The sequence below is a fragment of the Pollachius pollachius genome, assembly GCF_949987615.1.
Source record: "Pollachius pollachius genome assembly, chromosome: 5".
In the NCBI taxonomy this organism is placed as follows: domain Eukaryota; kingdom Metazoa; phylum Chordata; class Actinopteri; order Gadiformes; family Gadidae; genus Pollachius; species Pollachius pollachius.
In genome coordinates this window covers 24,800,596-24,828,409 of record NC_136938.1, presented here as the reverse complement: position 1 = coordinate 24,828,409, position 27,814 = coordinate 24,800,596, and the positions used below count along the sequence as shown (strand labels likewise).

Here is a 27,814-nt window from a genome sequence, read left to right as displayed (position 1 = left end):
TAGCGTCAAGGGGGGCGGGGACGACGACGCAACACTCGCTGCGTTCCAGCAGTGGTTTTATCCAAATTATAAAATGTGGAGTAGATGGTGACAACTTTAATACTTAATGTGTCATAGGCTACTGTGCACTTATATATTAAGACGAGATGTATAATATCTCGTCTTAATATATAAGTGCACATAAGTGCTCTATTAATTTCTGTGTGATAATTTATATGACTTTACTTTATGCGGTGATCAGGTGGTGCTGTTAACATTTATAGGCTATGCCCTCCTTGGCAGGCTGTTGGTTAAGTACAATATAAGTCAGTATTTTCATTATTCATTCAGCCATCAGCATTGATTTAAAATAGCCTACATTAAATACTCGATAGACCCGTTGGACCATAGCAGACCGGAAATAAATTTTGAATTGAATAATAACTTATTGGGATTTATCTTATAGGCCTAATTGTATTTATTATTTGAATAATTGATTGTTAAAACATGTAAGCTTTCCAAGTTTACTTGAGTCAAACGACTTTGATGCATATATAATAAAAGTAACCGACCTTGTTTGCAGTGTCAGTCTCCTTTTATTCTCTGAGTCGATTGTCATGCTATTGGACAGTCGAGACCTCATCTCAGACTCTTGTGCAGGCAGATCTCTCCAAAATAGCCTTATTTTGGAGCAAATGCAACTATAACCAAGAATAATCCAAAAATCGATGAACCGATCGAAGGGGATGTACAAATAACCACATTAATAAATGCACGCATTCTTAACTGATGTAAATGTTCCAAGGCTGCTTATTTTTCTTGGGATTTTTTTTTATTTTTTCGTTTAGGTAACAAGTCTATCTATTAATCAATCTCCATTTATCCATCTTCCCATAGGCGTATCTATCTATCTACCTACCTACCTACCTACCTACCTACCTACCTACCTACCTATCTATCTATCTATCTATCTCTACCTACAATCTGTCTAAAGACAAAGAGGAACTACTTAATGCATGGAAAGGTCTAGCTCGTTCCAAGCCGGTGTACCATCTCGTTAATAAATTGTTCACCAATTAACCGATTTATTTAATTCGGGTGGGCGGCTCATCCCCACCAACTGTTCATTTATTATGCCACCGTGTCGTCATTGCTATGTCGCTTCTCCCCAATCCGCCCTGACAATAAGAAAACCATAGGACGGTCCATATTAATGTTTTCGTTTCTATTTGAAATACACATTATTATTAAAGAGAAATAAAAAACATTAGGACTTATAGGGACCGTGAATAAATATTTTATTTTCCTCATTTACCTCCATTGGAGTAGGTAGTGTGACTCCCAGCCCCGCGTTCTGCGCATGCGCGGCGGCGCACCGAATATGGCGGCTTGCATCTGATGGAAAGTGAGGATCTCTCGTCTTAATGCCTTGTCGTCCACACGGTGCGTAGGCTTCGAGTTTTACCATTCGTTTCTTCTTCCGGGAGCTGTTTGTTTCGTGTGGGTTGTGTTGCCAGGGAATAGACTGAGAAATATGTGTACTTATTTATTACGAAATGCGATAGGAAAAAGGAGCGTGTATGTGCGTGCGTGTTCGTGCGTGCATGTGCGTGCATGTGTGTCTACGTGTATCTGTGTTTGTGTGTCTATGTGTATCTGTGTGTGTGTGTGTGTGCGCGCGCGTGTGTGCATGTGTGTGCGTGTGTGTGTGTGTCTGTGTTTTGCAGACGTAGATCTTCGTGCGCATGATAGCCTACATTGTCGAGTTGACGGCCGAAGGCAGCTCCCCTGGGAATCTTTTCATTTTTGACAGCAGAGAGAGACATGGGGAATGTAAAAAGATCCGCGTTGTCCGGATTGAATGACACTGTATTGATATAGCAGACTGTGTGTTGATACGTCGTGGACCACACGCCTTTACGCGCACTGGCCCGCCCACTAAACGTGTCCATAATAAGAAATACGCCACACTTCTAAAATCCTTATCCTTATCCTGGTCCACACACTGGTCTCACCGTAATTAAACTAATCCTCGTACGATTTCATTAACGGTTGTAAGTCACACCTACGAAGTGCATTTGATAAAACGATTAAGCGTTTTCTATCAAGTGATTGTTTGGCTGATATTATTTATGTAGGCTAATATTTTTATTATATCGTAGAAAATGTATGCTTTTCGCTATTGCTAGGCTAAACTTCACGCAGTGTTTGAAGGTTGAAAATAGATGGAGTAGCAGATCCCTGAAAATGTGTGACTATTTGTGAATGGCGTAAAGTTTTGTCTATAGTTTGGGTGGGCAGTCGATAATTCAATGAGATGACAGTATTGTATCCAAAAATGGTGGTGGATGTGGTGACATTGGTTGTTGTTCAGGTGGAGGGGGTGGATGTGGTGACGGGGGTGATGCTGGTGTTTGTGGAGATGGGTTGTGATGGTGGAGTGGATGGGTCTTGCGGTTGTCATGGTGGTGTTGCCGGGGACGGTTGGTTTCATGAAGATGGCGGATGGTGTTGGTGGAGGTTGTGTTGGTGGTGAATGGGTGTGGAGGCGCTGGTGGGGTTTGACGGTTGGGTCAGAGGTGGGGCCGGTGATCGGTGGTGGGGGTGGCGGCGGTGTCGGTGGTGGTGTTGGAGCTGGTGGTGGAGTTGGTGGCGGGGTGTGAAGATGGGGAGGCAGAGGTGGTGGTTGTGGAAGAGGTGGAGGTGGGCTGTGGATACGGTGGTGGTGTATGAGGCGGTGGTGTCTGGGCTGGCGTTGGTGTTGGAGGTGGTGGTGGTGGTGGTGGTGGTGGTGGTGGTGGTATGAAGGTTGTAAAAACAAAGTGCTTCCTGGTCGGCTGGAGGGGCGGGGGAAGGGGACGGAGGGAGGCGGGGGAGGGCGGGGGAGGGCGGGGGAGGGCGGGGGAGGCAGACAGACCAAACTACAGCTGCAGTCTGGGACTGGACGCTCAGGGCCGCTCAGATCCTTTTCATGTTGTCTGAGGAGCCCCCCACCCACGCCTTCCCAGCGTTGACTTTACGGCATCCAGGAATCTTTATGACCCCCGAGGAGACACAGTCCCTCGCGGACAGAGGGCCCGGAGACACCAGCAGACACGCTGCACTGCATGTTGTGGTCGGACTGACTCGGAGGTTCAAAAGAAGACCCTTTGGAGAATTAAACAAGGCCTGACTTTTGTGTAGGTGTCTTTGGTTTGGAGCGGATCCGTGATCCACCGTCTGGGGTTTGGATTCAAGGATTAGGATTGCCGCAGAAGACCCCGTGTTCCTGATTCAGTCCACCATGAAACCGGATTGTTCTTCAGGCTTCTGAACCCACTCTGGTAACTCGCTTTTTTGAAAGTCGAACTTCGTCCTTTGTAAATGCTTTTCTTGTGATGATGCAGTGACCGTTAATTTACCGTAGAAAATGTATTTTCTTTCAGAGGTTTTGTTATTCTCTCTCTTTATTACTCTGCTTTGTTAAATAGTCTATTCTGATTGGACAATTAGGGGATTCAATGGTCTGCTATTTCTGTATAACACACTGTAGTAGTGAATAACAGGCGTTGCTATGGACACTGTTTCCAACTGTAACAGTCTAAAGGACACTTTTTTGTTGAGGAAGCATCCTTCAGAAATCCTTTTTAAATGAATTAAATCATTTTTCGTTGCTATATTTTGTGGGAAATTATTATATAGTGCTTGACATATTGTTAATGCTCACTTTAAAATGTGAATACAATTTCTGACTGATATCTTCAGTTTGAATTGTCATGCCTTGGTGTATAATATCGTGCACAATACCAGACATTTACATCTATTCTATTTGATTTAATAAGACTCTCACAGACAGACATTGAATTGGGGAGTAATTATTCATTTATATATTAGCTATGTTTTTGCATGAAACTAAAATGAGTTCATAGTCCTAATGTGCTAGGAATGATTCAGCACTGATGATTATGCATTTCATAACAGGATTAGTCAACTATGAAGTCACTGAAAAAGGGTGGTTAGGCAGATGTTGGTGTCGTTCTAAACTAAAGCATTTGTCCATTCATTGCAAGGATTGTTTGTGCCATTTGGGAATCTCCATTTATCTGATGTATTACAGAAATGCCTTATCCATGAGGTTATACATATCCTCACCCCACCCTACTTACCTTATCACACCATACATAACTAGACCTTACCTTAACTTATCGAACCATACCTTACTAGACCTCACCCCACCATACCATACCTTATATCATACCTCACCATGAAATGAATATAACCGTTGTCAACTGCATCTCTGTGTTTACAGGTAATTGGTTGTGCCCCTTCCCCCCCCTCCCTCTCCCCCCCCCCCCCCCCCCCTCCCCCTCGGCTCTGATTGGCTGGCCACCATGGGCAGGACCCCCAACCGAGGTAAACATTTGCCGTTCGTCACTTTGTATTCCCTCCTTCACGGCTCGCACAGCGAGGAGACACCAGTGATTGCATGGATCAGATTCAGGGTTAGGGTTGGAGAGGAAACTCTAACCAGGGTCAGAGAGGAAGCTTTACCTGGGCTAAACACGGAGACGGAAACAGACCTACGACAAACCAGGAACCGACAAACCGGGGCAGACACTCGGGAGCTTAAATACACAGCACAGTGAGTACCGAGCTACTAATGCATTAACACAGGTGACATCCGTATAACTCCAATCATAGGAGTCCCTGTGTGTCTGTTCATCCGACCGACTCCTCATTGGGCGGTTGTGAAGGCTGAGGAGCCAAGGAGGTGCAGGGTTGTGTGTGGGGTTGATTGGAGGAGCGATTGGAGGAGCGATCCTCGAGGAAGCTGGGAGCAGCCGTACGGGAGGCTGAGCAGTCGGCCTGTACGGTGCCGGCACGCTTTGAGATGGCACTGCACTTGTTGCAGTAACAACACCCCAAACACAGGAAAAACAGGTAGTGAGTGGGTGGAGGCAGGATTGTTTTGACTAATTTACTTAAAGGTTTGGCTGGTTTTAGACCCCAGGGGTTTTTGTTGACATTGCGTATGCAAAGGTATCAATCAGATGCGATTTGTTGCAGGTATTGGTGTGTAAACACAGAATTAAAACCAGTGGATTTATTTCCTTGTGGGCACTATTGGAGAAAGCTTCCTAGCCAGGGCAGCTTGTGTGCGCTTACTTGTGTAGCACAAACAAAGACACAGATCTGGGAGCTGCTAAACGCTTGTTTCAAATGTAATTGATGTTGATTGATGGCCAACTGCCCAATTCTAGAACACTTCTACAACGTGAAAGTTGAGTTGAATTGGCTAATTGTTTGCGTTAAGAATAAAGACAAGAAAAGGTTAATCAGTCTTCCTCTGTATGTTCCTCTGTCACTTCAGACCCTAAAGAGGAGAAGAAGGAGAAGAGAGGAACCATGACTACAGGCTCGGCTGTCAACCAACCAACTGGTTCGACCTCTAACCTCTTCTGCACCATTGACTTCCTGTTTATAACCACTTCCTGTTGTAGCCATGTGGTTAAAACAGGCCTATAGAACCAAACAACATACAAATGCATCATACCAACGACACACAACCCTAGCTACTCAATATACTAGCATTTTAGCATGACGGAAAAGGGTAACTAATAATATTGCAAATCCTTCGGTTGTGTCCTTTCGCCGTGTCTGTCAATAACCTCTGCTCTGTATCTCCGCTGACAGAATCCTTCAGCTGGGAAGAGTACCTGAAGGAGACCTCGTCTGTGGCCGCTTCTCCCAGCTGTTTCAGACAGGTAGCCTCTCTCTCTCTCTCTCTCTCTCTCACACTCTCTCGCTCTCTCTCTTGCTCGCTCTCTGTCTCTGTGTGTCCATCTCTCGCGATCCCTTTCTCTCTCGCTCTGTCTATCTGTGTCCGTCTCGCGCTCTCTCTCTCTCTCTCTCTCTCTCTCTCTTGCTCTCTATCTGTATCTCTGTATCAATCTCTCTCTCTCTCTCTCTCTCTCTCTCTCTGTCTCTCTCTCTCTCCCCAGATGTTACAGACAGGTAGGTTCCATGTGTTTCAGACAGCTATAGCCAGCCATTGTTCACCCTTCCACCAACATGAACCCCCCTCACCCCTTCACGCACAGCCTTGGTCTCCGTGCTAACCGAAGAGCATATTGAACGCGGAGGCCCCCCTGTGTGTGTTGTGCTCCAGTCCAGGGGCCCCCCCACCAACGACTTCAAGGCGGGGATGAAGCTGGAGGCCCGAGACCCCCGCAACTCCCACTCGGTGTGCATCGCCACGGTGATGGGCATGATGGGCACCCGGCTGCGCCTGCGGCTGGACGGCAGCGACAACACCAACGACTTCTGGCGGCTGGTCGACTCGTCGGACATCCAGCCCATCGGGACGTGCGAGAGGAAGGGCGACATGCTGCAGCCGCCGCTGGGTGAGAGAGTGAGCCCTCCTCCGATTGGTCGGCTCCTGGGGGGCGGCTGTGTTGTGACCCTGCCAGCGTGACGGCGGCAAACGAGGTGCCACGCTGTTGCCGTGGTGATATTGTTACGGTTGTCACGTTGTTACTCTGTTGACGTGCTACCGTGGTCCTGCTGTTGCTGTGACAACGTGAAATATTGTTCTGATGTTGTTGCCCTGGCAACATTGTTACCAGGCTTACAACGGTACCACAGACAGTATAGCGCAGTGGTGGCTTTACTATGTTAGCATTTGGAGTGTGGTAATGTTGTTACCATGCTAACATTTGGGTGTGGTATCGTTTCCATGGTAACATTTGAAGGAATGCGATAATGTTGTCACCCTTGTAACATTTGAAAGACTCTGACGATGTATGGAGGACTGAGGTAATGTTGTTACCCTGGTCACATTTGGAAAAAAACGTTGGTAACATTGTTGCTACGGTAACATTTGGAGGACTTTGGTAATGTTGTTACCATGGTAACATTCGGAGGACTGTGTTCCTGTGGTTACTATGGTAACCTTATTGCCACGGTTCCCAGGCTTCAGGATGAACGCGTCGTCCTGGCCCATGTTCCTCCTGAGGACGCTGAGCGGGGCGGAGATGGCCCCGGCTGCTGCCTTCAAGAAGGTGTGTGTGTGTGTGTGTGTGTGTCTGTGTGTGTGTGTGTGTGTGTGTGCGTGAGTGTGGTTTCCTAGTCTATTTGCACTCATGTCTTTATTTGCATGTGTGTGTTTGTGTTTTGTGTGTGTTTGTTTGTGTTTGTGTTTTGTGTGTGTGTGTGTGTGTGTGTGTGTGTGTGTGTGTGTGTGTGCGCGTGAGTGTGGTTTCCTAGTCTATTTACACTCATGTCTTTATTTGCATGTGTGTGTTTGTGTTTTGTGTGTGTTTGTTTGTGTTTGTGTTTTGTGTGTGTGTGGGTGTGGGTGTTTGTATGCGTGAGTGTGGTTTCCTAGTCTATTTGCACTCATGTCTTTATTTGCATGTGTGTTTTGTGTGTTTGTGTGTGTCTGCGTCTGTGTGTGTGTGTGTGTGTGAGTGCGTAAGTGTGGTTTCCTAGTCTATTTGCACTCATGTCTTTATTTGCATGTGTGTGTTTGTGTTTTGTGTGTGTGCGTGCATGCGTGTGTGTGTGCGTGTACATATGTTTGTATGTGCCTGGTGCTCCAGGAGCCGTCCAGCCCTCTGAAGAACCACTTCCTGCCGGGCATGAAGCTGGAGGCGGTGGACAGGAAGAACCCCTACCTCATCTGCCCGGCCACCGTGGGCGAGGTCAGAGGTCAGGACATCTTCGTGATGTTTGACGGGTGGCGGGGCGCCTTCGACTACTGGTGCCCGTGTGACTCCCGGGACATCTTCCCGGTGGGCTGGTGTTCGCTGACCAAGCACAGCCTACAGCCGCCCGGAAACTTCTGTGAGTACCCCCACGTCCCTTTGGTTAGTAAGCAGACACTTTACCCAAAGTGAATGGTTTGAGGTACAGGTCGTTAAGGACCAGGTGGGGGTTAGACAGTACAGAGACAGGTTGTTAAGGAGCAGGTAGGGGTTAGACAGTACAGAGACAGGTCGTTAAGGAGCAGGTAGGGGTTAGACAGTACAGAAACAGGTCATTAAGGAGCAGGTGGGGGTTATGCTGTACAGAGACAGGTCATTAAGGAGCAGGTAGGGGTTAGACAGTACAGAGACAGGTCATTAAGGAGCAGGTAGGGGTTAGACAGTACAGAGACAGGTCATTAAGGAGCAGGTGGGGGTTAGACAGTACAGAGACAGATCGTTAAGGAGCATGTAGGGGTTAGACAGTACAGAGACAGGTCATTAAGGAGCACGTAGGGGTAAGACAGTACAGAGACAGGTCATTAAGGAGCAGGTAGAGGTTAGACTGTACAGAGACAGGTCATTAAGGAGCAGGTAGGGGTTAGACTGTACAGAGACGGGTCATTAAGGAGCATGTAGGGGTAAGACAGTACAGAGACAGGTCATTAAGGAGCAGGTAGGGGTTAGACATTACAGAGACAGGTCATTAAGGAGCAGGTAGGGGTAAGACAGTACAGAGACAGGTCATTAAGGAGCAGGTAGGGGTTAGACTGTAAAGAGTCAGGTCATTAAGGAGCAGATTAGGGTTATACAGAGTTGTTTAAATCAATGAATAAATATGTGAGATATGATTTGCCTTTACAATGCTGAACATTTTTCATAACGGTGTGAACATCAAAAATCCCATGAGATCTGATCTTTTATATTCTGAATGGGAGACGTTGTTTTGTGGTCATAAATCAGATAAAGGCCGGATTTCCTGCAATGTGAACTAAGTATGAACGGTCACAAGGGAATAGATGCGAATGCTACGTCACTGTAAATAGACGTTATCAGAATTCTGCACTTGCGGAAGTCAAGTTCAGATTGAAATCTGATATTTACCACATTTAGAAAAATGCATCTGAACCAATTCTTTTTATCTGAGGAAGAAATCTGAATTGAGCAGTAAGGCTTGCAGTGTGATATATGTGTATAACTCATTATACATTTCCCTTCATAATTTCCACCAGCAGATGGCAGTGAAAACACATATTCCAAAAGCATCTGAATTGTCACTTTATGTTTGAGATGATTGCTATGTGTCAACCTTTCCATTAGACCTTCAAAGTCTAATTATAAAAGCTATTATAAAGCTGTCCACGGTTGATGGCGATAAAAAAAACTCAAGTTTACACCATTTGAGTTAATTATTGTATTATAGAGGTCAGTACAGGCTCAGTTTCCAATATAAACTTCCTCTTCAAATGCCATTGTTGAGCCGGTTTTCTCCACACATAACAGTTTGTTTACATTTATGAATGTGTGAATGTCATGAATGGTATATGAGTGTGGCGTTCAGCATATGGCAGTGATGGACAGTGGGAGGTTTATAGGGTTGACGGTCGGTTCAGTTGGTACTGGTTCGTTCAGTGAGCTGTGTCTGGCCTGGTCCGACCCTGTCTAGCTCCGCCCCCCTCAGATACTGACACTTCCTGCTCACAATCTGTTTCCATATCTCGGCCCTTCCCTGGGCTTCATTTCAACATCTTTATGTGTTGAAATCTACGTTCAAGTAGAAATTGTTTCTATAGCTAACGAATTTTTACTTTTTTTGTGTAAAAAAATGCAGTTTAGGCAAGAGAAGGTTAAAAAAGAAGGGGATTTTATATAAATGTAAATATTATATTATATATATAATAATATAAACGATTTTAAAGGGTGGTGTTTGTAGTCATAAATATATGGCCTGTTAAGCCTTTTGAGACTGTACGTATGGATAAGGGCTATACAAAATGTTTTGAATCGAATTGAAATTGAATTGAATTGAATCGTAGAAAAAATTAATAAATGCTGTTCTTGCTATATTAATGCTGTTCTTGCTGTAATGGTTGGTCGATTCATGCATTGGTTTTCTACATCCATGAAAAATGACTACAAATAGCAGTAGTGTTTAAGACATTTTAAGCAATTAGATTGAACCAGAGCTAGAGTAAATGTTTGGGTCTTTTACGTGTGGGTTAGTTTTAGTTGTTCCTTTTTAAGGGTTGTTATGTGAATGCATGAATTAAACATCAGCATTGTAAATTATACACAAGGTGAGGTTTTGATGTTTTCAAATGTCTTTAATTATAGAAACTGGCATGGTACCAGAAATGGTGCTTCAGTCTTGTGTATAGTCCAGTTCAGTTTTCCATTATTTAGTTGTTGAGAAAAAATCGTGTCTTTGTCAGCCTGTATTAAGATAGACAAATTAAACCTCGAGCCATTTTCTGAATTAATATTCTTCCCTTAATTAACTATCCTTAATTCTGAAAGTAATTTGTATCGACATTGAGGTCATTCGCACAAATGAACCCAAATCTAAAATAAAATGCTGCTTTGATCTAACTTTAAACATACCTTTATTCTGATTAACATATATTTAGAAAAATGTTTAAGAAATACAGAATTCCTTTTGGGGGATTTTTACGCTAAGATAAGCCATTGAAACAGCTCTTTTTACTGCTAAGTCTAGCTCAGGTTATAATGTTTTAATGAAGCTTATGTTAAACCTAATTACACAAATCATACGATAAGACTTTTACAATTTGAAACAGATATTAAATTATGAAAAGGCCTTGTGCTAATCATAATAGAGCGTTATTCAAACACGTGTTTCTATGAATAACTAGAATAACTATAAATTCCATTGGATTGACAGATTTGTGTGGCTAAACCCAGATAAGGGTTTAGTCACAATCGCTTCAGACGGGCAAACCCAACGACCACCTGATTAATGTTGTACAAACAACTGGTGACTGCCCATGCCAACTTCATAAGCCTCAGAATACATTTAGTTTCCTTCTTTGTTCATTTGGTGTTAAGTTGTCTACTTTCTACCTTAGCAATGCGTGTTTACATTCTGTAGATCGAGAGCATTTTCTTTGTGCGTTTGTGTGTGTGCTTGTGTGTGTGCGTGCGTGACTTTGTGTGTGCTGGGTTCAAAGGCTAATGAGAAGGTGATTAGGAGAAGGGAGAGGGAGAGAGAGAGAGAGAGATCTTTATGATAATTTCCTGATTGAACTTTGATCCTCATACTTTTATAAAATGTATATGTACGATTTTGAAAAACATTGAAATATTTGGGATTCAAACGTCTTAGATCCAGAAACCTATTTAAATAACATAAAAACAATCCATGAGCGTGACAACGAAAATAATGAAAACGATAAATATCACAAGACCTTTTCCGTTGCTCTGCATTGCATCTTAAGGTGATGTTAAACGGACAGCGTGTAGTTTGTAAGTCCTCTGACGGACACGGTGAGGCTGTTGTGACCGAGGGCTGCTGTTACAGATCCAACGCAGGCCAGAGTGGGGGTACACCCTGACCACCTCCAGAGCTGCTGGGCTCCGCTCCCTTGTGTATGTGTGTGCGTGCGAGTGTGTGTGTGTGTGTGTGTGTGTGTGTGTGTGTGTGCGTGTGTGTGTGTGTGCGCGTGTGCTGGGCTGCATTCTTACTCACTTCGCTCAATCATGGGTTCCCTGATCCATTTTAACCTTTACCTCCTCCTCCCTCACACACACACACACACACACACACACACACACACACACACACACACACACACACACACACACACACACACACACACACACACACACACACACTCCTCCCGCGAGAGCTCTGCTTGCCCGCTGAGCTCCGCCCCTTCTCGCCCCTCCCCCCTTGTTGAGAGGCAGGTGACTGGGGTGGCCTATCGATACGGCCAACTGATAGCATGAATAATAGGCACCGCCCCCCTTCACACCAGCCCTCCCCCTCCCCTCCTTTCGCCCAGAGCTATGCTAATCTTGCGGCTGCTCATTCACTAGAGAGCGGAGGGGAGGGGGGGGGGGGGAGTTTAGCAAGCAGGCATCAGTGCGGGGCTTTGTTGTGGACTGCTGCCGACAGAGAGACATAGACAGACAGGGGGAGAGAGAGAGAGAGAGAGAGAGAGAGAGAGAGAGAGAGAGAGAGAGAGAGAGAGAGAGAGAGAGAGAGAGAGGAGATTATATTAGAGTTAATGGGAATCAGACAGAGTGAGGAATATTAGAGAGAGAGAGAGAGGGGAGAGAGGGGGAGAGGGAGAGAGAGAGAGAGAGAGAGGGGAGGGGGAGAGAGAGAGAGAGAGAGAGAGAGGGGAGGGAGAGAGAGAGAGAGAGAGAGAGAGGGGAGGGGGAGGAAGGAAGCCAAGAGTTCATTCAACAGAACCAGGAAGCGGGCGTCTTAAGTTACCGTTGTTGTGGACGCTACTACCACTGCTGCTACTAATACCCCTACTACTACGATACTAGCACTGCTGCGAGGACTACTACTCCCACCGCTACAACTACTCGCTCTCTCGCTGTGTTTACGGAGCAGTGGTGGTCTGAGTGAAGTTTCCTGCCGTGCTTCCCCCCGGTGAGTTTGGTGTGTTTTGGTTCTCGTTTGCTTTGTCCCTTTTCTCTGGGGTTTCCTCTTTTTGCAGCACAATGGGAACTTGTTTGCTTGTGTTAAAAAACGTTAGTAGCAGAGAGGAGGCTTCCTCACGGCAGAGAGTTACATCTAAAGTGTTTAGACAGAGTATTTATTAGTTTTGCACATATTTTACAATGTGTAGGAAATTGTGCAACCAATGCAGGATAAAGCTTTTTTTTTTTTTTTACTAATTGTAGTTTGGTACACATTTCAAAGGTAAGAGCATTAAAGTTTTAAGTTATAATTTTGCTGCAATGATTAAAAGACATAGTTCAGCTTTTTTACTCACCTTTGAAATCAATGCTGCATTCCATTTCAGTCCCCGAGAGTAGCCCCGTCTCCTAATCTATTTAGGCTGATTTAGATGTTAAATCAACACATGGAGGTACTTGAAACAGTAATATGTTAACCATTATTAAACCTCAGGCAAAGGATGACATGTTTCCACTTCTCAATCTTTTCTCTCCTCAACGCTTGCAGAAGGGGTTTGAAGGTTTTGTTTTGTTGCAGCGTTACAAACTTAACAGGGTGTTCCTATCTGATTGTTCAGTGATGTTATCTGTCTGAGTTTCTGAGTGTGTGCCCATTGTTTCTAAATGAAGACTTAAAGAGTCAGTTGGACTTTATTCCAACCACAGCACAGTTTCAGTGTTGCTCATATGGAGTCTTTGATCACATTATACATCTCAGGCTGGAGGGGCGTGCGTGTTAGTGTGTGTGTGTGTGTGTGTGTGTGTGTGTGTGTGTGTGTGTGTGTGTGTGTGTGTGTGTGTGTGTGTGTGTGTGTGTGTGTGTTTGTGTGTGTGTGTGTGTGTGTGTGCTGAATCCGTTACATTATCTTTATAGTGGGGTCTTCACCTGGGAAACCCAGATTTAAATTCCTGCAACCGGTCACATGTGGCACACAATGTGTGTCCATTAACACACCAAAAAAACACACATACACAGACAAACACACACACATAAACATACACTACATACAATGCACACACTGCAGAGTTGACGCCATGTGCTGCTTTCTTCAAACAAAGTACATGTTGGCAGAGCAGGATGTGTGTGTGTGTGTGTGTGTGTGTGTGTGTGTGTGTGTGTGTGTGTGTGTCTGTTTGTGGATTAAGTGTGGATGTAATTAGATGAGGGCAAACTGCTCAATTCCCCACCCCCACCACGAGACAGCAGACACACACACTATGCACATGCCTATCCCAGGTCAACGGGGATGAGATGGGGTTACATGATCAGTACCATATGCGTTGGCCCTGCTAAACACACTAGCATGGGGTTGATGAGCATGTGTACCTATAGGTGGATGTGAAGGTCTACCGCGTGGGACCAAGGTCCAGTCTTACAGAAGCGTGTGTCCTCACTAGTCCTCCTCTATCTGCCCGTCCAACTGGACGGATCCTTTAAGGGTGTTAACATCGGTCTTGGTTGGACAACTGGCTTACTTTAAAACAGTGGTGCATCTGTGTCCCTCTCCTCTGTTCCCAGGGCTTCTCTCTCTCTCTCTCTCTCTCTCTCTCTCGCTCTCTCTCGCTCTCTCTCTGTCTTTCTCTCTGTGTCTCTCTCCCTCTCTCTGTCTTTCTCTCTCTCTCTCTCTCTCTGTCTTTCTCTCTGTGTCTCTCTCCCTCTCTCTGTCTTTCTCTCTCTCTCTCTCTCTCTCTCTGTCTCTCGCTCTCCCTGTCACTCTCTGTCTATGTCTCTCTCTCTTCCCTCTGTCTATGTCTCTCTGTCTGTCTGAGTGTGGCTGTACTCCAGCTCTCTCTCTCTCTCTCTCTCTCTCTCTCTCTCTCTCTCTCTCTCTCTCTTCTCCCCAATTAAGCAGCCGCTTCCTGGGCGTTGGGGGCCCCGCGGCCTGGTCCGTAGGGAATACCCTAAACCCTCCGTATTCCCTCCATATCTGCCCCGTTAGGGGACCGCCCTCAGACCCCTGGAGACCCTCTGTCCCTCTCTTTTCTCTCTCTCTCTCTCTCTCTCTCCCTCTGTCTCAAGCTAAGCTGAAGGTTGTATTGAAATCCGAGATGCTTATCGCTGCATTTCTCTCTCCTTCTCCCTCGCAACCCCCTTTTTCCTCTCTCGTTCATCTTTTAAAACACACAAACACACACACACAGACACACACACACACACACACACACATACACACACACACACACCTACACACACATTGTGGGGATTGTGTGATCTTATCACTCAACAGAGGCAGCTAATGGAAGCTGTGGTGGCGTTTGGGTTCCTTCATGACAATGCCCTTCCTCTTTCTCTCTCTCTCTCTCTCTCTCTCTCTCTCTCTCTCTCTCTCTCTGTCTCCTAACACCTTTCTTTGCTCCTGGAGATTGGTTGGCTCCAAGGGGAATTATATCTTTTTCGAAGTCTTTTATTTTCCAGGGGATTTAGAAATCGGTGGTACATAACGTGTGCGCCTGATTAGAACGTCATTCATATATAAAGTGAATCGTGCCGTGTTCAGCGTTAAGGATAATTCAGCATTATGGAAAAGAAAGAGAGCCAAAGCCGGGGTTCAGAAGGGGTTCCCCAGGCAGGACTCCAGGGGCAGGTGACTTCTGACCCTCAAGACAGTTAGCAGAGCGACCAAAGACAAAGCAGCTGCCACTCCATCTATCTCCTCGCTCCACTGCTCTATTATTCATTATTCTGCCTTTTCTTTGTCTTTCTCCCCAAACGTCTTCTTCTTCTTGGGGGGAAATTGGCCAATCACAAAAGCCCTACCCCAGGTTTTATTTTAATGTGTTTTCAACAAATGATGGAAGAGCGTAAAAAGCCTGCTGGGGGAATTTATGCTATTTTGGCGTAATCAAACATAATCAGGATGTGATGCGCTACACGCTGGCGTCAACAGTCAACAATCAGCTGTGACAAGTAGCGCGCTAAACATTATCAGTGCAAATTGACGCAGAAGGTGCTAAGTGTGACTGTAATTGTTAACTATTTGTTGCTTTTTGTTTGTGAGAATTTGCATTGGATAGGCCGATATTATGTTTGTTTAGTTGCTCTGGTTTTCTTTGCATGGAATGATAATTGTAATGATTTTATTATCCATGATGTTACATTTGACATTATTTATTCCCAGACCCAATAGACCTAACAGATTTTACTATTTCCACAATATGTGCAACATCTAGAAGCCCTAACTGGTTTGTTACCAAGGAAAGAGACTCAGACACTGGGACTCCTGCCTGACCTTGAAGTGAACAGTGGTGAGGTTAACAACACTGTGATAAACTACCTTGTTGACAAGACCGCCATGCACACATTCATCTTGTCTGGACTTATTTTGTTCAAGTTGTATACAGTCTAGACTTCATGGTCTAGACATGGAAACCAAGCTTGTTTTGTACATGTTTTCTCTCCATTCTTATAGAGATAGTGAAACAAAACTAACTTACATAAAAATAATACTTGCAATCAAACTAAATGCATTTTATCTATCTATCTACTAGTCAAAACCCTTTCAAATCTGAAGGAAAAAGGGTTCAAGACAATTAAAATGTTTTTCGTCAAACTGAACCACTGAAAAGAGTTGTGGGATTCTCTGCCTACCCAGTCATTTACGTGTAAAAACAATGTGGCGCCCTAATTAGATTTCATATAATTAAAAGAGTATCAGGTTAATTACATCCAGGCCCCTACCTTGATATAAAAAGAGGACTGTGTTTTGTCAGTTGTCAGTTACTCTCGCTGTCAGTCTTGGAGCGATTATTAACAATCTGTCTTTACTATTTAAAGCCTGTCATTCAACATCCAAACAAACATTATTCACAAATGCAGCGGTTTCCTGAGTGAAACCAGACTTGGGTTAAGAAGACCTTTAAGCATTGAGCAAGAATGTAGGCCTTCTTTATTCAAAAAGTTTGCTTTGTACAGAGCAGAATAAGTAAATAAAATCAAGACAAAAAACAACCCGAAACAAAATGTAATTTTACAATTACATTACAGTGAATTAGTTATTACAGTACTGCATGTTAAGTAAAAACAACACTATGTGTTCAGGGGAACATGCTCAGTAAAAACAACAGCATATGTGTTCAGAGGAACAGTATGTTCAGTAAAGTGTTCATTAAATGCGTGAAGAGTAACATGCTAAGTACAACAACACTATATGCTTCCAGACTAACATGTTCAGTCAAAACAACCCACTAGAGCAAAGACCCCCAGTACATTTCCACAGAGCCAAACCACCCCTCACACCTCCTCCCGCCTCCTCTTCGTCTCCTCCTGTGTTCCAGTCACCCTTCCCAGCGCGCTGCTGGCGCCCGTCTCCTCCTCCTCCTCCTGCTCCTCCTCGCTGGCCACCCGGCGCTCCTCCGCGACCAGCGGCTCCAGCTCCTCCATGCAGACCTCCTACCGGCTCCCCAACCCCCTGCCCCCGCTGCCCGTCCGCAAGGGCGTGCGCGGCCGGCGGCCCAAGCTGCAGACCATCGCCCTGCTGAAGGCGGCAGCCGAGGCGGCGGCGGCGGCGGCCGAGGCCCACGGCTCCGCCCACGGTGCGGGGCCCCCGCTGGCCCCCAGGATCCACAAGAAGAGGGGCCCCAAACCCGGCAGCAAGGTGAGGCCGCCCCCCCTCAGCGGTGCAGTGGGGGCGTTGTGGATTAAGAGTGTTACAAAAAAAAAAAAAAACAACAAAATAATTAAATAAATTACCAAGCCGAGACAAACGTGACAGATGGGCCTCAGATAGAGTCCTCGACAGGAAGAGAACTACTGCTACCCACAGATTAACAGGAAGTAGATCCTGCTGCCGCAGACTGCTGCATTAGTGACACATAGGTGTTGTGGCAACAGAGTACGTTTCCATCGAGGGGACAGCAGTGGTTCAGGGACATGACTTTACCTCAGGGTTGTCGTTGGGACACATTAGTACTGCTAGCAGTGCACTTGCTGTGGAGTTCAGCTCAGACGGACCACAACAAGCTAAATGGTAACATTTGACTGTAAGGATACTTTAATGAAGCATTAATTAGGTAATGCAGTAATAATAAGCATTGTGTGTTAACATTAGCATAGGGATTAGGGTAAGGGTTAAACCCATGGCAGGCATGCAAACGCTAAGTGCACTTAGACATAATTGGTACAAGGAATCCATTTCTATAGAATCATAACCTTTACATTTGAGCACATGCTCTCCACCTCACTAAAGGTTGGCTGCAGCCGACCGTAAACCAAACACAAACTCACCTGGAGGAGGGTTTGAGGTCTCCTCTCCTGTGAGTCTGCAGGCCTGCAGCAGAGAGCTAATGGCAGGGTGGGGTGGCTTTGTTTTGTCCCCCAGAGGAAACCCCGGGTGGTGCAGTCGCTGGGGGGGTCGACCGTCGCCACACCCACCCCGGAGACCCGCTTCGGCTCCAGCCACGCTTCAACAGACAGTAACCACAGCAACGGCTCAAACGTAGTCTGCACAGGTAAATCAGTAAACACGCAGCACCTCTCTCTGACGTTGATGTGTCCAACCCCAACGACTAACTAAGTGTTCTTTACGTTGACGTACACTAAATGTGTTTAGCACTATTGTTTGAGTCCAAACTTGCTGTATACAAGATCATAAACAATGCTGATGTCATGATAATGGATGTGATTGGTTGGCAAAGCAGCAGCCGAGCATAAAGGTAGCATTTACCATGGATTGTTGTCTTTTAAGTCTACTTTTAAAGGTTTGATTTGATCAGGGATACACCCACAACTTGAGACTCGTTGGGAGATATATATCTCTCATAACATATATCCAGTTATTCTTCTTCTCTATTTATGGATTATGTTTCAGAAGTGTTTCAGAATCGTGACAATCCTTGATGATTTACTACAAGTTCGTACTTGTTTGCTCTTTGGATCCATTCAATTCAAATCTAACTGGAATCTTAAAATACAACAACACCGAACTCCCATGAGGGCTTACCCCGGTGGAGAGACCCACTCGTATCTCTTATCGCCTGGGGCTTCTCTTCGCCCCCCTAGTGTGTGTGTACATAGACCTGTATCTCTTATGGCCTGGTTCTCCTCCTCTTGCCCCTAGTGTGTGTGTGTGTGTGTGTGTGTGTGTGTATGTAAATTAACCTATATCTCTTATTACAGGGCATCACTGGGCGTTATATGGCTCAGGAGGCAGAGTGGGTTGGCTGGTAACCGGAAGGTTGCTGGTTCGATCCCCGGCTCCTCCTAGCTGAGTGTCGAGGTGTCCCTGCAAAAGGCACCTCACCCTGACTGCCCCCTGACGAGCTGGCTGTCGCCTTGCATGACTGACTCCGCCGTCGGTGTGTGAATGTGTGCGTGAACGGGTGAATGTTAGGCAAGATCGTAACGCGCTTTGAGTGGCCGCTGGTTAGAAGAGCACTTTATAAATGCAGTCCGTTTACCATCGACCGTTTGATCACCTCGTTCTCCTCCTCTCCCCCCTAGTGTTTGTGGGTACATCAACCTGTATCTCTTATCCCCGGGTTCTCCACCTCTTCTGTCCCTAGTGTGTGTGTGTGTGTGTACATCAACCTGTATCTCTTATCCCCGGGTTCTCCACCTCTTCTCTCCCTAGTGTGTGTGTGTGTGTACATCTACCTGTATCTCTTATCCCCGGGTTCTCCACCTCTTCTCTCCCTAGTGTGTGTGTGTGTGTACATCTACCTGTATCTCTTATCCCCGGGTTCTCCACCTCTTCTCTCCCTAGTGTGTGTGTGTGTGTACATCAACCTGTATCTCTTATCCCCGGGTTCTCCACCTCTTCTCTCCCTAGTGTGTGTGTGTGTGTGTACATCTACCTGTATCTCTTATCCCCGGGTTCTCCACCTCTTCTGTCCCTAGTGTGTGTGTGTGTGTACATCAACCTGTATCTCTTATCCCCGGGTTCTCCACCTCTTCTGTCCCTAGTGTGTGTGTGTGTGTACATCTACCTGTATCTCTTATCCCCGGGTTCTCCACCTCTTCTGTCCGCAGTGTGTGTGTGTGTGTACATCTACCTGTATCTCTTATCCCCGGGTTCTCCACCTCTTCTCTCCCTAGTGTGTGTGTGTGTGTGTACATCAACCTGTATCTCTTATCCCCGGGTTCTCCACCTCTTCTGTCCCCAGTGTGTGTGTGTGTGTGTACATCAACCTGTATCTCTTATCCCCGGGTTCTCCACCTCTTCTCTCCCTAGTGTGTGTGTGTGTGTACATCAACCTGTATCTCTTATCCCCGGGTTCTCCACCTCTTCTGTCCCCAGTGTGTGTGTACATCAACAAGCACGGCGACTACGGCCCCCACCTGGACAGGAAGCTGGTGCAGCAGCTCCCCGACCACTTCGGGCCGGCGCCGGTCAACGCGGTGCTGCAGCAGTCGGTGCAGGCGTGCGTGGACTGCACCTACACCCCCGCCGTGCTGCTGCCCTTCCTGCAGAGCCAGGCCCACACGGGCGGGGAGGTCATCCGAGGTACGCCGGGGCGCAAGTCTGGTTGTGTGGGCAGCGGGACTGAAAAGGTTTGGGGTTGGAGAAGTGAGATGAGGGATTATTTATAGGATGGATCGAATGCTGGACGGGCGGCATCCCAAAGTTTTACATTTAGCAGACGCTTTTGTCCAAAACGACTTATAATAAGTACATTCGTCCGAAGAAAGAGAAACCATAATATGTAGCTGCCGGTACCGTAAGGATGTTCATAGAAACGAGTGCCAAGCACTAACAATTGTTAGGTTAACCCATTCCCTGTATGCAACAAAGATCGCTAGGAATACGATTTTCAGTGTAGACCGGTGGTTGTCACCTGACCCAGCCTCAGGTCCCTCATATGACCTTGGCTAGGGTTCTAGGTTCGAACCCCAAAGTTCACAGTCATTGGGGTTTTTGTTAAGCAAGATGCCCTAACCCCTGCCTGCTCTTAATGTATCTGCATGCGCTGTCAGGGACTCGTCTGCTAAGTAATATGTTGCTCCAGATAGCATCAGGTTTACTGTTAGCATGTGAGGAGTAGCATGGTGGCTACGGTGTTCTCTACTCCCAGATGACGGAAAGGGTTTGACGGCGTCTGAGGCAGGCTGCTTCTTCTGACCTTTTAATGTATTCCCGATTTAAAAGAAATGCAATATGGTGGAGAAAATTGGTTTATGCCCATAATCATGGAAGACATATGTGTCGCCTGGCCACTGTTTGTGTGTGTGTGTGTGTGTGTGTGTGTGTGTGTGTGTGTGTGTGTGTAAGAAGGAGAGGTGTGTGTGTGTGTGTGTGTGTGTGTGTGTGTGTGTGTGTGAGACCGAAAGAGAGGTGTGTGTGTGTGTGTGTGAGTGTATATGTTGAATAAAGAGACGGAGCCAGTAGCAGCTGATGTGAGGGGCGTGACGGTAATGAGAAGTGACATGTGTGCGTCTAACCTGGCGGGGCCCGGTCTGGGGGGGGGGGCTCCCTGGGGGGTCTGGTGTGTGGTCGGGCCGGGTGTTTGGGTTCAGACTGAGAGGGGGGGGGGGGGGGCACTAACAAAAGGCAGCGAGATCCATGGCCTTGGATCTGGGTCAGTTTGGGGTGAGGGTGCTTGGAGATTGAGAGAGAGGGGGGGGGGGGGCGGGGGACTTAGGAGTATCCTGGCTCACAGAGCGAGGGCATTGGCCCATAAACATCTGCTGTGTCTGGGGTGTGTGTAGTGTATGTATAGTGTGTGTGTGTGTGTGTGTGTGTGTGTGTGTGTAGTGTCTGTCAAGTGTGTGTACTGTGTGTACAGTGTGTGTATTTTGGCTCGCAGAGGGAGGGCATGAGCCCATAAACGTCTGCTGTGTCTGGGGTGTGTGTCGTGTGTGTAGTGCTTTTGTGTCGTGCGTGTACAGTGTCTCAAGTGTGTAGTGAATGTATAGTGTTTGTAGTATTTGTGTAGCGCATGTATAGTGTGTATAATGTCTGTATGGTGTGTCTAGTGTGTGTATAGGGAGTCTAGTGTGTGTGTGTGTGTGTGTGTGTGTGTGTGTGTGTGTGTGTGTGTGGATGAAGGGTTATTGGAAGTTGTAGGGTGGTCCGTTACCATATTGTTTATTTTTCTTCATCTATTTTAAGTCATGAAGGCAAGGCTGGACAGAAACCTTAAAATGACCCATGAATTGAATTGAATTGACTTGATGAAAAACCAGTTCATTGCGTGGTTGGAACCCTGGGTGCAGTCTGGGCAGATGTAATCTCCCGAGATGTCAGAGATCCGCTGGGTGTGTGTGGAGACGGCCAGTTCATCCTGTGTGCATTGATTGCTCAATGCCTCACAGGTGTGCAGCCTCTCCCAGCCCCGGAGTCCAATCAGATTGACTCGGGCCAGGTGAGGCTGTTTGAACCAGCCACACGCACGCATTCACACTCTCACACACACACACACACACACACACACACACACACAAACACACAGCTGGTTAAATAGATTGACAGATGACGTGATGTGCGGATGATGGATGGAGGTCATGCTACCAGTCTAACCATTATGTCTTTGCTCTGTGTGTGTGTGTGTGTGTGTTCTCCGTGTGTGTGTGTGTGTGTGTGTCCCCCAGTGCGCTCGGACCACGGCATCCGCTACGTGAAGCTGCCGTCGGCCTCCAGCACCTCGTCCGTGCTGCGCTTCCTGGAGACGCTGTGCCAGCACCTGCAGAGCGACTGCCTGTTCAGCTCCCAGCCCTTCAGCCAGCAGGGCAAGAGCCAGCTCTACGAGCGCACCAAGACCGGTGAGTCCCCGGGACCCCCCCGCATGGGTCCTACCGGGGGGGTGCATCTGGTGGGGTGAGGGCTGCGCCACACACTGCCAGGGTTAGGGGTTCCATTCCCGCTGGCGCTGGGCCTGCGATGTGTGTTTGCACTCGTGGTGTACTGTAAGATAGTTCAGATGATCGCGTTCACAAAATGGTATATAAACTGTATAGAGATCGATATTTTATATCTGTCTGATGAACCATAACTTATTTTCAGGACAGTTTGGAAAGCGAAGTATTTGATTCTATTTTAGAGCATGATCATGGGAAGATACTGGCAGTAAAACGACCAAGCGTACATTCACTGAGACAATAGCTGTGTTCGAAATCGTTCCCTATACACTCACTCACTATTCCCTATATAGTGTTCATGATGTAGTGCACTATATAGGGAACGAACAAACGAGAATTCGGACACAACGCTGAACATTTCTAAACGTCATTTGCGCCAGTGAATGCGCCAGTGAATGTACCGGGTATCTGTGTGACGCAGACAGATGCGCCCTCATCATGTAAACAAACTGGGCACTCACGAGCAAAGCTGGAGGTTGTATTGATGTTGAATGTTACATTTCCTTGTTCAAGGTTTTTTTAAATTAATTTTGAATGTTACATTTTCGATGTTGAATCCCAAATAAATTGTTGACATTTCTAAACAAAAGCCGGAGACTCCATCATTAAATGTATTTGTTTTTCGCGGTTATTCAGCTTCTTCTTCTCCTCCGGAAAAACACGACCGCATTGCATTGTGGTATACGGGAGTAACATGTAGGGAACATTGTATGTTCACTCAAATTTTGGTTATTTTAAGTCCACTATATAGTGCATGAAATTAACCACTGAGAATTCGAACACCAATACAAAATTGCGAGCACCCTATATAGTGCGCTATATCCGTGATAGGGAACGATTTCGAACACAGCTAATGGGTGTACATGATTCTTACAGGGAAGCTTTCCCTTCATAGGTAGTAAATACAATGGAAACAAAGGTGAGGGGGGAGGGACCATCTTGGAGAGTTTAGGGATGGCCATGGCTGACGTCAGTTGCATTGCAATACACTATGGATGACGTGGGCATGTCTAAGTCTGCAAGCAAGGCTGCAAGACAGTTAAAGGAATCTACACAACAAAGGGGTCAGTCAATTGTCATGGCCTTAGTATCAGACTTCGTGGCTACAGTGGCAATGCAAAAACACAACTTTCAATTAGAGAGAGGAAGGGAGGTATTTCTAGGTCCAAGAAGAATGTGTACAAATCCCTTTTCCTTTGAATAGTAATTATACAAACAAGGTATATATATATTGTAACCCATGTATTTGTATATTATAGTTACGATTAATATTTCCACGACACTATTTATGTATAATGTAGATATAGTAAATAGAGAGAGAGAGAGAATATTTATAAATAATGAGACGGAGTCGTTAGAAATAATGATTCTTACAGATTTATTTGCAATACTTTTAATGGTTACCCATTTCAGATTTGGAATGTGATTGTTCTTCATGAACGGAAATCCGTATACTACTGAGTCCGAATCCGCCAACATCGAGTCATTTACCCCACTGTTACCCCCCCCCCCCCCCCCCCCACAGAACCCCTCCACCACGGGGAGAACGGCCTCTCGGGAGAGGACTCCAAGACGGACATGGTGAGCGCCGCCAGCGGCCGCTCCCTCCGCACGCCGTCGGAGTACCGCTCTCCGCAGACGGAGCGACCCTTCTACACGGGGCACGCCCGCGCCACGCCCCCCCAGAGGACACTCAGCTCCAACCCCCCCGACCTGGGACCCCCGCACATCCACCGCCGCGTCGAGGGTAGGCCTCACGCCACAGCCGACGCCGACGCGTTGACAAGGCATTCCGTTTTTCCGTTCAAAAACATGACATTAACAGTACATTGACATTACATTTACCTTACACTTAAAGGGTGCCATGGTGGCTCAGTCCTCACTGCAGCGACCCGGGTTCGATCCCTGCCCGGGGTCCTTTGCTTTATGTCCTCCCCTCTCTCTCCCGTACCATCGTAAAGCATAGAAAAGCATAAATTAAACTTTAAAAAGATAACGTTACACTTATCACGGTGTTTTTGTCCACCAAGAAGGTTAGTTCTGGAACATGCTCTCTTTGAATACACTGATGGTAGTTTGGTTGTGGAAAGACGGGAGAGTAAACGTAACATATGATTTGAACGCGATCCACGTGGTGTAAACAAGGCGCATGAACAGAGCACACCTTTGACATGCAAATAGTGTTTCCTCATCGCTCAACCGACAGAGGTTCCACGGCCTGACCCACAGAGAGACGCTTTGCGTACACACTCCCTTTTGCAGACTGTAGTATGACTTGTTTTGTTTATTGTCACTAAGCAGCTAGCTCAACGACGGGTCCTGATCACATGACCCAGGACCGGGAGGGGGCGGGGCCCGCCGCGGCGTCCTGGTCGGTCGATGACGTCATCCGGTTCGTGCAGGAGGCGGACCCCCAGACGCTGGGGCCCCACGTCGAGCTGTTCAGGAAACACGTGAGTTGAGGGGGTCTCAGTTCCCACCGGCCTGGTCGCCCGCAGTCTGGTTGGGGTAGAAACGTGTGAGAAAACTGAACTGAAAAGAGAGGTGGTAGGGGCTCTTCCTGTCTGAAACCACAGCGGGGCTGCACAGCGCCATGAAGACACAGGCTTGGGTATTTGTAATAAAAAGTATTTTATTCAGCTCCATCCGGGGACTTTCTGGCCAACGCTCTGATAACGACAGATGATGGCCCTTGATTGTCAGCCGTCAGTTGAAACCCATTAACGCACTTCTTCATGTCTGCTTTGATCAAAGCGACACAACTGACTGGACCTGTTCTCCTTTCCTCTCCTTTCCTCACCTGTTTCTCTCTTCTTTCCTCCCCCCCCCCCCCCCCCCCCCCCCCCCCCCCCATCCTCTCTGCAGGAGATCGACGGCAAGGCGTTGATGCTGCTCCGCAGTGATGTCATCATGAAGTACATGGGCCTGAAGCTTGGCCCCGCCCTCAAACTCTGCCACCACATTGAGAAGCTGAAGCAGGCCAAACCTTAGAGGGCGACCTCACTTCCTGTGAGCGTGTGTTTTTCCGACCGGACACACCCACAAAACAACTATGCTCTATAACACAATCTCGGCGCAGCTCTGCCGCGCCCTGTCTCTCTCTCACACACTCCCTCACAACCACACACCGCGTCCCATGGGATGACAAAATGCTGGCATTGGACATTTTCTTCCGGAAAGAACTTCAGAAAGGATTCAGTGACCCCAGGAGGGAAAGGCCTGGTACCGCTGTGTTCAGACCGCTCTGTTGGTGGACACTAGACCATGTGCTGTAGGGTTTTAAATGCAATAACACAACACTTGACCGATGGCTTCCATACTCGACCGCAGGAACTGTTTTCAGCCGAGCAGGCGAAGATAGGACCACAAGGACGTGCAGATCCTGAATGAGATGACACACACCCCGCAGACGTCTTGACGCTAAGGAGACCACTCTTCTGAGCTTCATATTCTTTCCGTTTAAACACGTTAGTATGTGTAGATATCTTGTGATCTATTCTAGTACATCTAGTATCTGAAATATTTAAGTGTGCCTGTTCTCTTCCTGTAAGATATTCCAGGTCAGATGTTTCTCTTTCAGCGTGGACAGATAAAAACAAAGGTGGTTACAAAATGTAAAAGGATAGCTTATGAAACGGTTCAGAACGCCCCCGATATAATCCGAAAGAGAGAAACTGTTTTGTAAATAGATATGTTGAAAAGTTGTTTTTATACATTTTTTTTTTACTTCTGTATCAAGCGAGTGTAAATGTTTTTTTTGTTGTTGTTCTGCCTGCAATGGATTTGTGTGCAACCTCAGATATCTACAGGTTTATAAGATAACAGCGTACGTGTGCTAGTCTTGAAGTAGCCTATTTATCCGTTCATAATGGAGGAAGTGCTCGTTTTCGGAACATTTCAGAACCATGTTTTTGCTTGATTTTGATTGTTTTTTCCAGACAATCTGCTTTCTCTTGTAGCGTTTGTTGCGTTTCGACATCACTGTTGAGAAGTTACAATACTTGAAGCTGTCCTGCTTTAAGGTGAAACTCAGGTTTTGATAGGCCTCATTGTATAGAATTCATTTGATTTAAAACATTGCCAACATTTTGTGTTCATTGCCATACTGCATGCCCAGCAGTTATATATAAATATATTATTGTTATATTATTTTGCCTTAAAAACAATGGATACATATAATCATGTTTTATTGTTGAAAATGTGTTTCTTACGTTTTATATGCATCCACACGATTAAACATTTTACAAAATGTCAGTGTTTCAACAATTATTAATTATTCCTATTCTTTTATAATTAATCTATAATCATAAGCATTTTGTATGTGTGATGTCTAACATGTAGAGTTACTGGATCTGTTATATGTGACGATATTTTCTTAATAAGAAAATGTAGCGTATTTTTGTGTTCAACACGAAACTCAGAAGTTTCAATATTCATAATGACCACTTATTTCTAAATCTAGATGTATCTTTCGTAAATGGCGGTAACGGGATGGAAACTGTTGGTGTGGTGAATGATAGATAACAGAGGCAACATCGCCACCCAGAGGCCGTATAGTTCTACTACATGTACTTTGAAAATAAATGAACAGACGAGTGCATTTGAATTTCAACGCAATCACATTTATTGGCTTTTTCTATGCACAGTTACTAAGCCTGATGAGCTGTTCAAATTAATAAGATATAGAATAATGGACTCTTCACAATGTTGTACCCCCCAAAAAATAAATAATCCAAGACTAGGTGTTTCACAGCTCAAAAACATACAAAGGCTTGGAATTAGTCATGTAAACTTTGAAAAACTTTGTCTCTTTCTCTCTAGCTCACTCTTTTTTATTTAATTTTTTACAAAAGAAAGAATCTGCAACTTTTTTTTTCTTTAAAAATATATTTACAGGTTTATACAAAAATACAAAAGTGATTCAAATCTGTTTCAAATCTGATCTGGCTAGAGTTTTAAACATGGAGCATCTTGTTCTTTTTTTTAATGGACAGTTACACCGCCTTCACTTGTTAACTCTTCCCATGTCTGGCTGGCATTATTCCACACTGTACACCTTTGGATAAAAGTCGATTCTGCTCCTCTCACACCTTACCGGTTGGATTGTGTGTTTTCCGATGACTGGGGGAAACAATAGGGGCCTAGAACAGAGACAGATTGACAAGGCTGTTCATTGGTGGATCACATCCCCCTAGCCAAGTGTCGATGACGTAAAGAGGCGGGAAAAAGGGGACCTGATTCTGGTCTCCCTTTGATGGAAACCTTTTATGTCTTACGTTTTCACTTCGCGGTTCTCAGGTGCAGATAGGAAAACTAAAAATTGCTAAACAAATTCTCAATAGCCGTCAATGAGTGTTTAAATTTAAGGACTATGACATGTTTAACCAGCTCCATCTATGACGGCTACCCCCCTTGGACAGATTCAGCCTCTTACATGATTTCAGCTCTACTAAACCAATAGGGAAGAATTATCGTAGTACTTGTGTTATATTCACAATATTAGTAATTCAAGAGATTAGTCATATATTATCCAGGTTTAGTGTCGTTAGTTATTTCTTTAGTTCATAGCGCTCCCGTTTCCAGCGCTCCAGTGAGACTTGAACGCAGCACCATTGGTTCAGTACCAAGATCTCTCAAGACTTATTCTCTCCTTCCTCTTCTTCTT

General features: G+C 45.9%; 1 protein-coding gene across 2 annotated transcripts; it reads left to right on the top strand.

The window, feature by feature from the left end:
* Nucleotides 1–1,365: 1,365 nt before the first annotated feature.
* Nucleotides 1,366–26,381, top strand: scml2 (Scm polycomb group protein like 2). Of its 2 annotated transcripts, none has more exons than XM_079736545.1 (15): nt 1,366–1,422; nt 3,163–3,302; nt 4,268–4,371; nt 5,330–5,398; nt 5,653–5,723; nt 6,128–6,362; nt 6,931–7,019; nt 7,560–7,803; nt 16,632–16,951; nt 17,675–17,804; nt 19,592–19,798; nt 21,883–22,053; nt 23,675–23,896; nt 24,451–24,602; nt 25,015–26,381. In XM_079736545.1, the coding sequence occupies exons 3-15, from the start codon at nt 4,350–4,352 to the stop codon at nt 25,138–25,140; spliced, it is 2,058 nt and encodes a 685-aa protein (XP_079592671.1). In that variant the 5' UTR covers nt 1,366–1,422; nt 3,163–3,302; nt 4,268–4,349; the 3' UTR covers nt 25,141–26,381. The 2 variants fall into 2 exon arrangements, with proteins under 2 accessions (XP_079592671.1, XP_079592672.1); XM_079736546.1 differs by having other exon boundaries at nt 4,268–4,600.
* The last annotated feature ends 1,433 nt before the right edge of the window (nt 26,382–27,814 follow it).

Excerpts from the sequence above, each read along its gene's own strand:
- scml2 (XM_079736545.1), top strand. The coding sequence starts at position 4,350 with ATGGGCAGGACCCCCAACCGAG. Across the intron at positions 6,363-6,930 it reads CATGCTGCAGCCGCCGCTGG|GCTTCAGGATGAACGCGTCG; the intron begins GTGAGAGAGTGA and ends CACGGTTCCCAG. Across the intron at positions 7,020-7,559 it reads CGGCTGCTGCCTTCAAGAAG|GAGCCGTCCAGCCCTCTGAA; the intron begins GTGTGTGTGTGT and ends CTGGTGCTCCAG.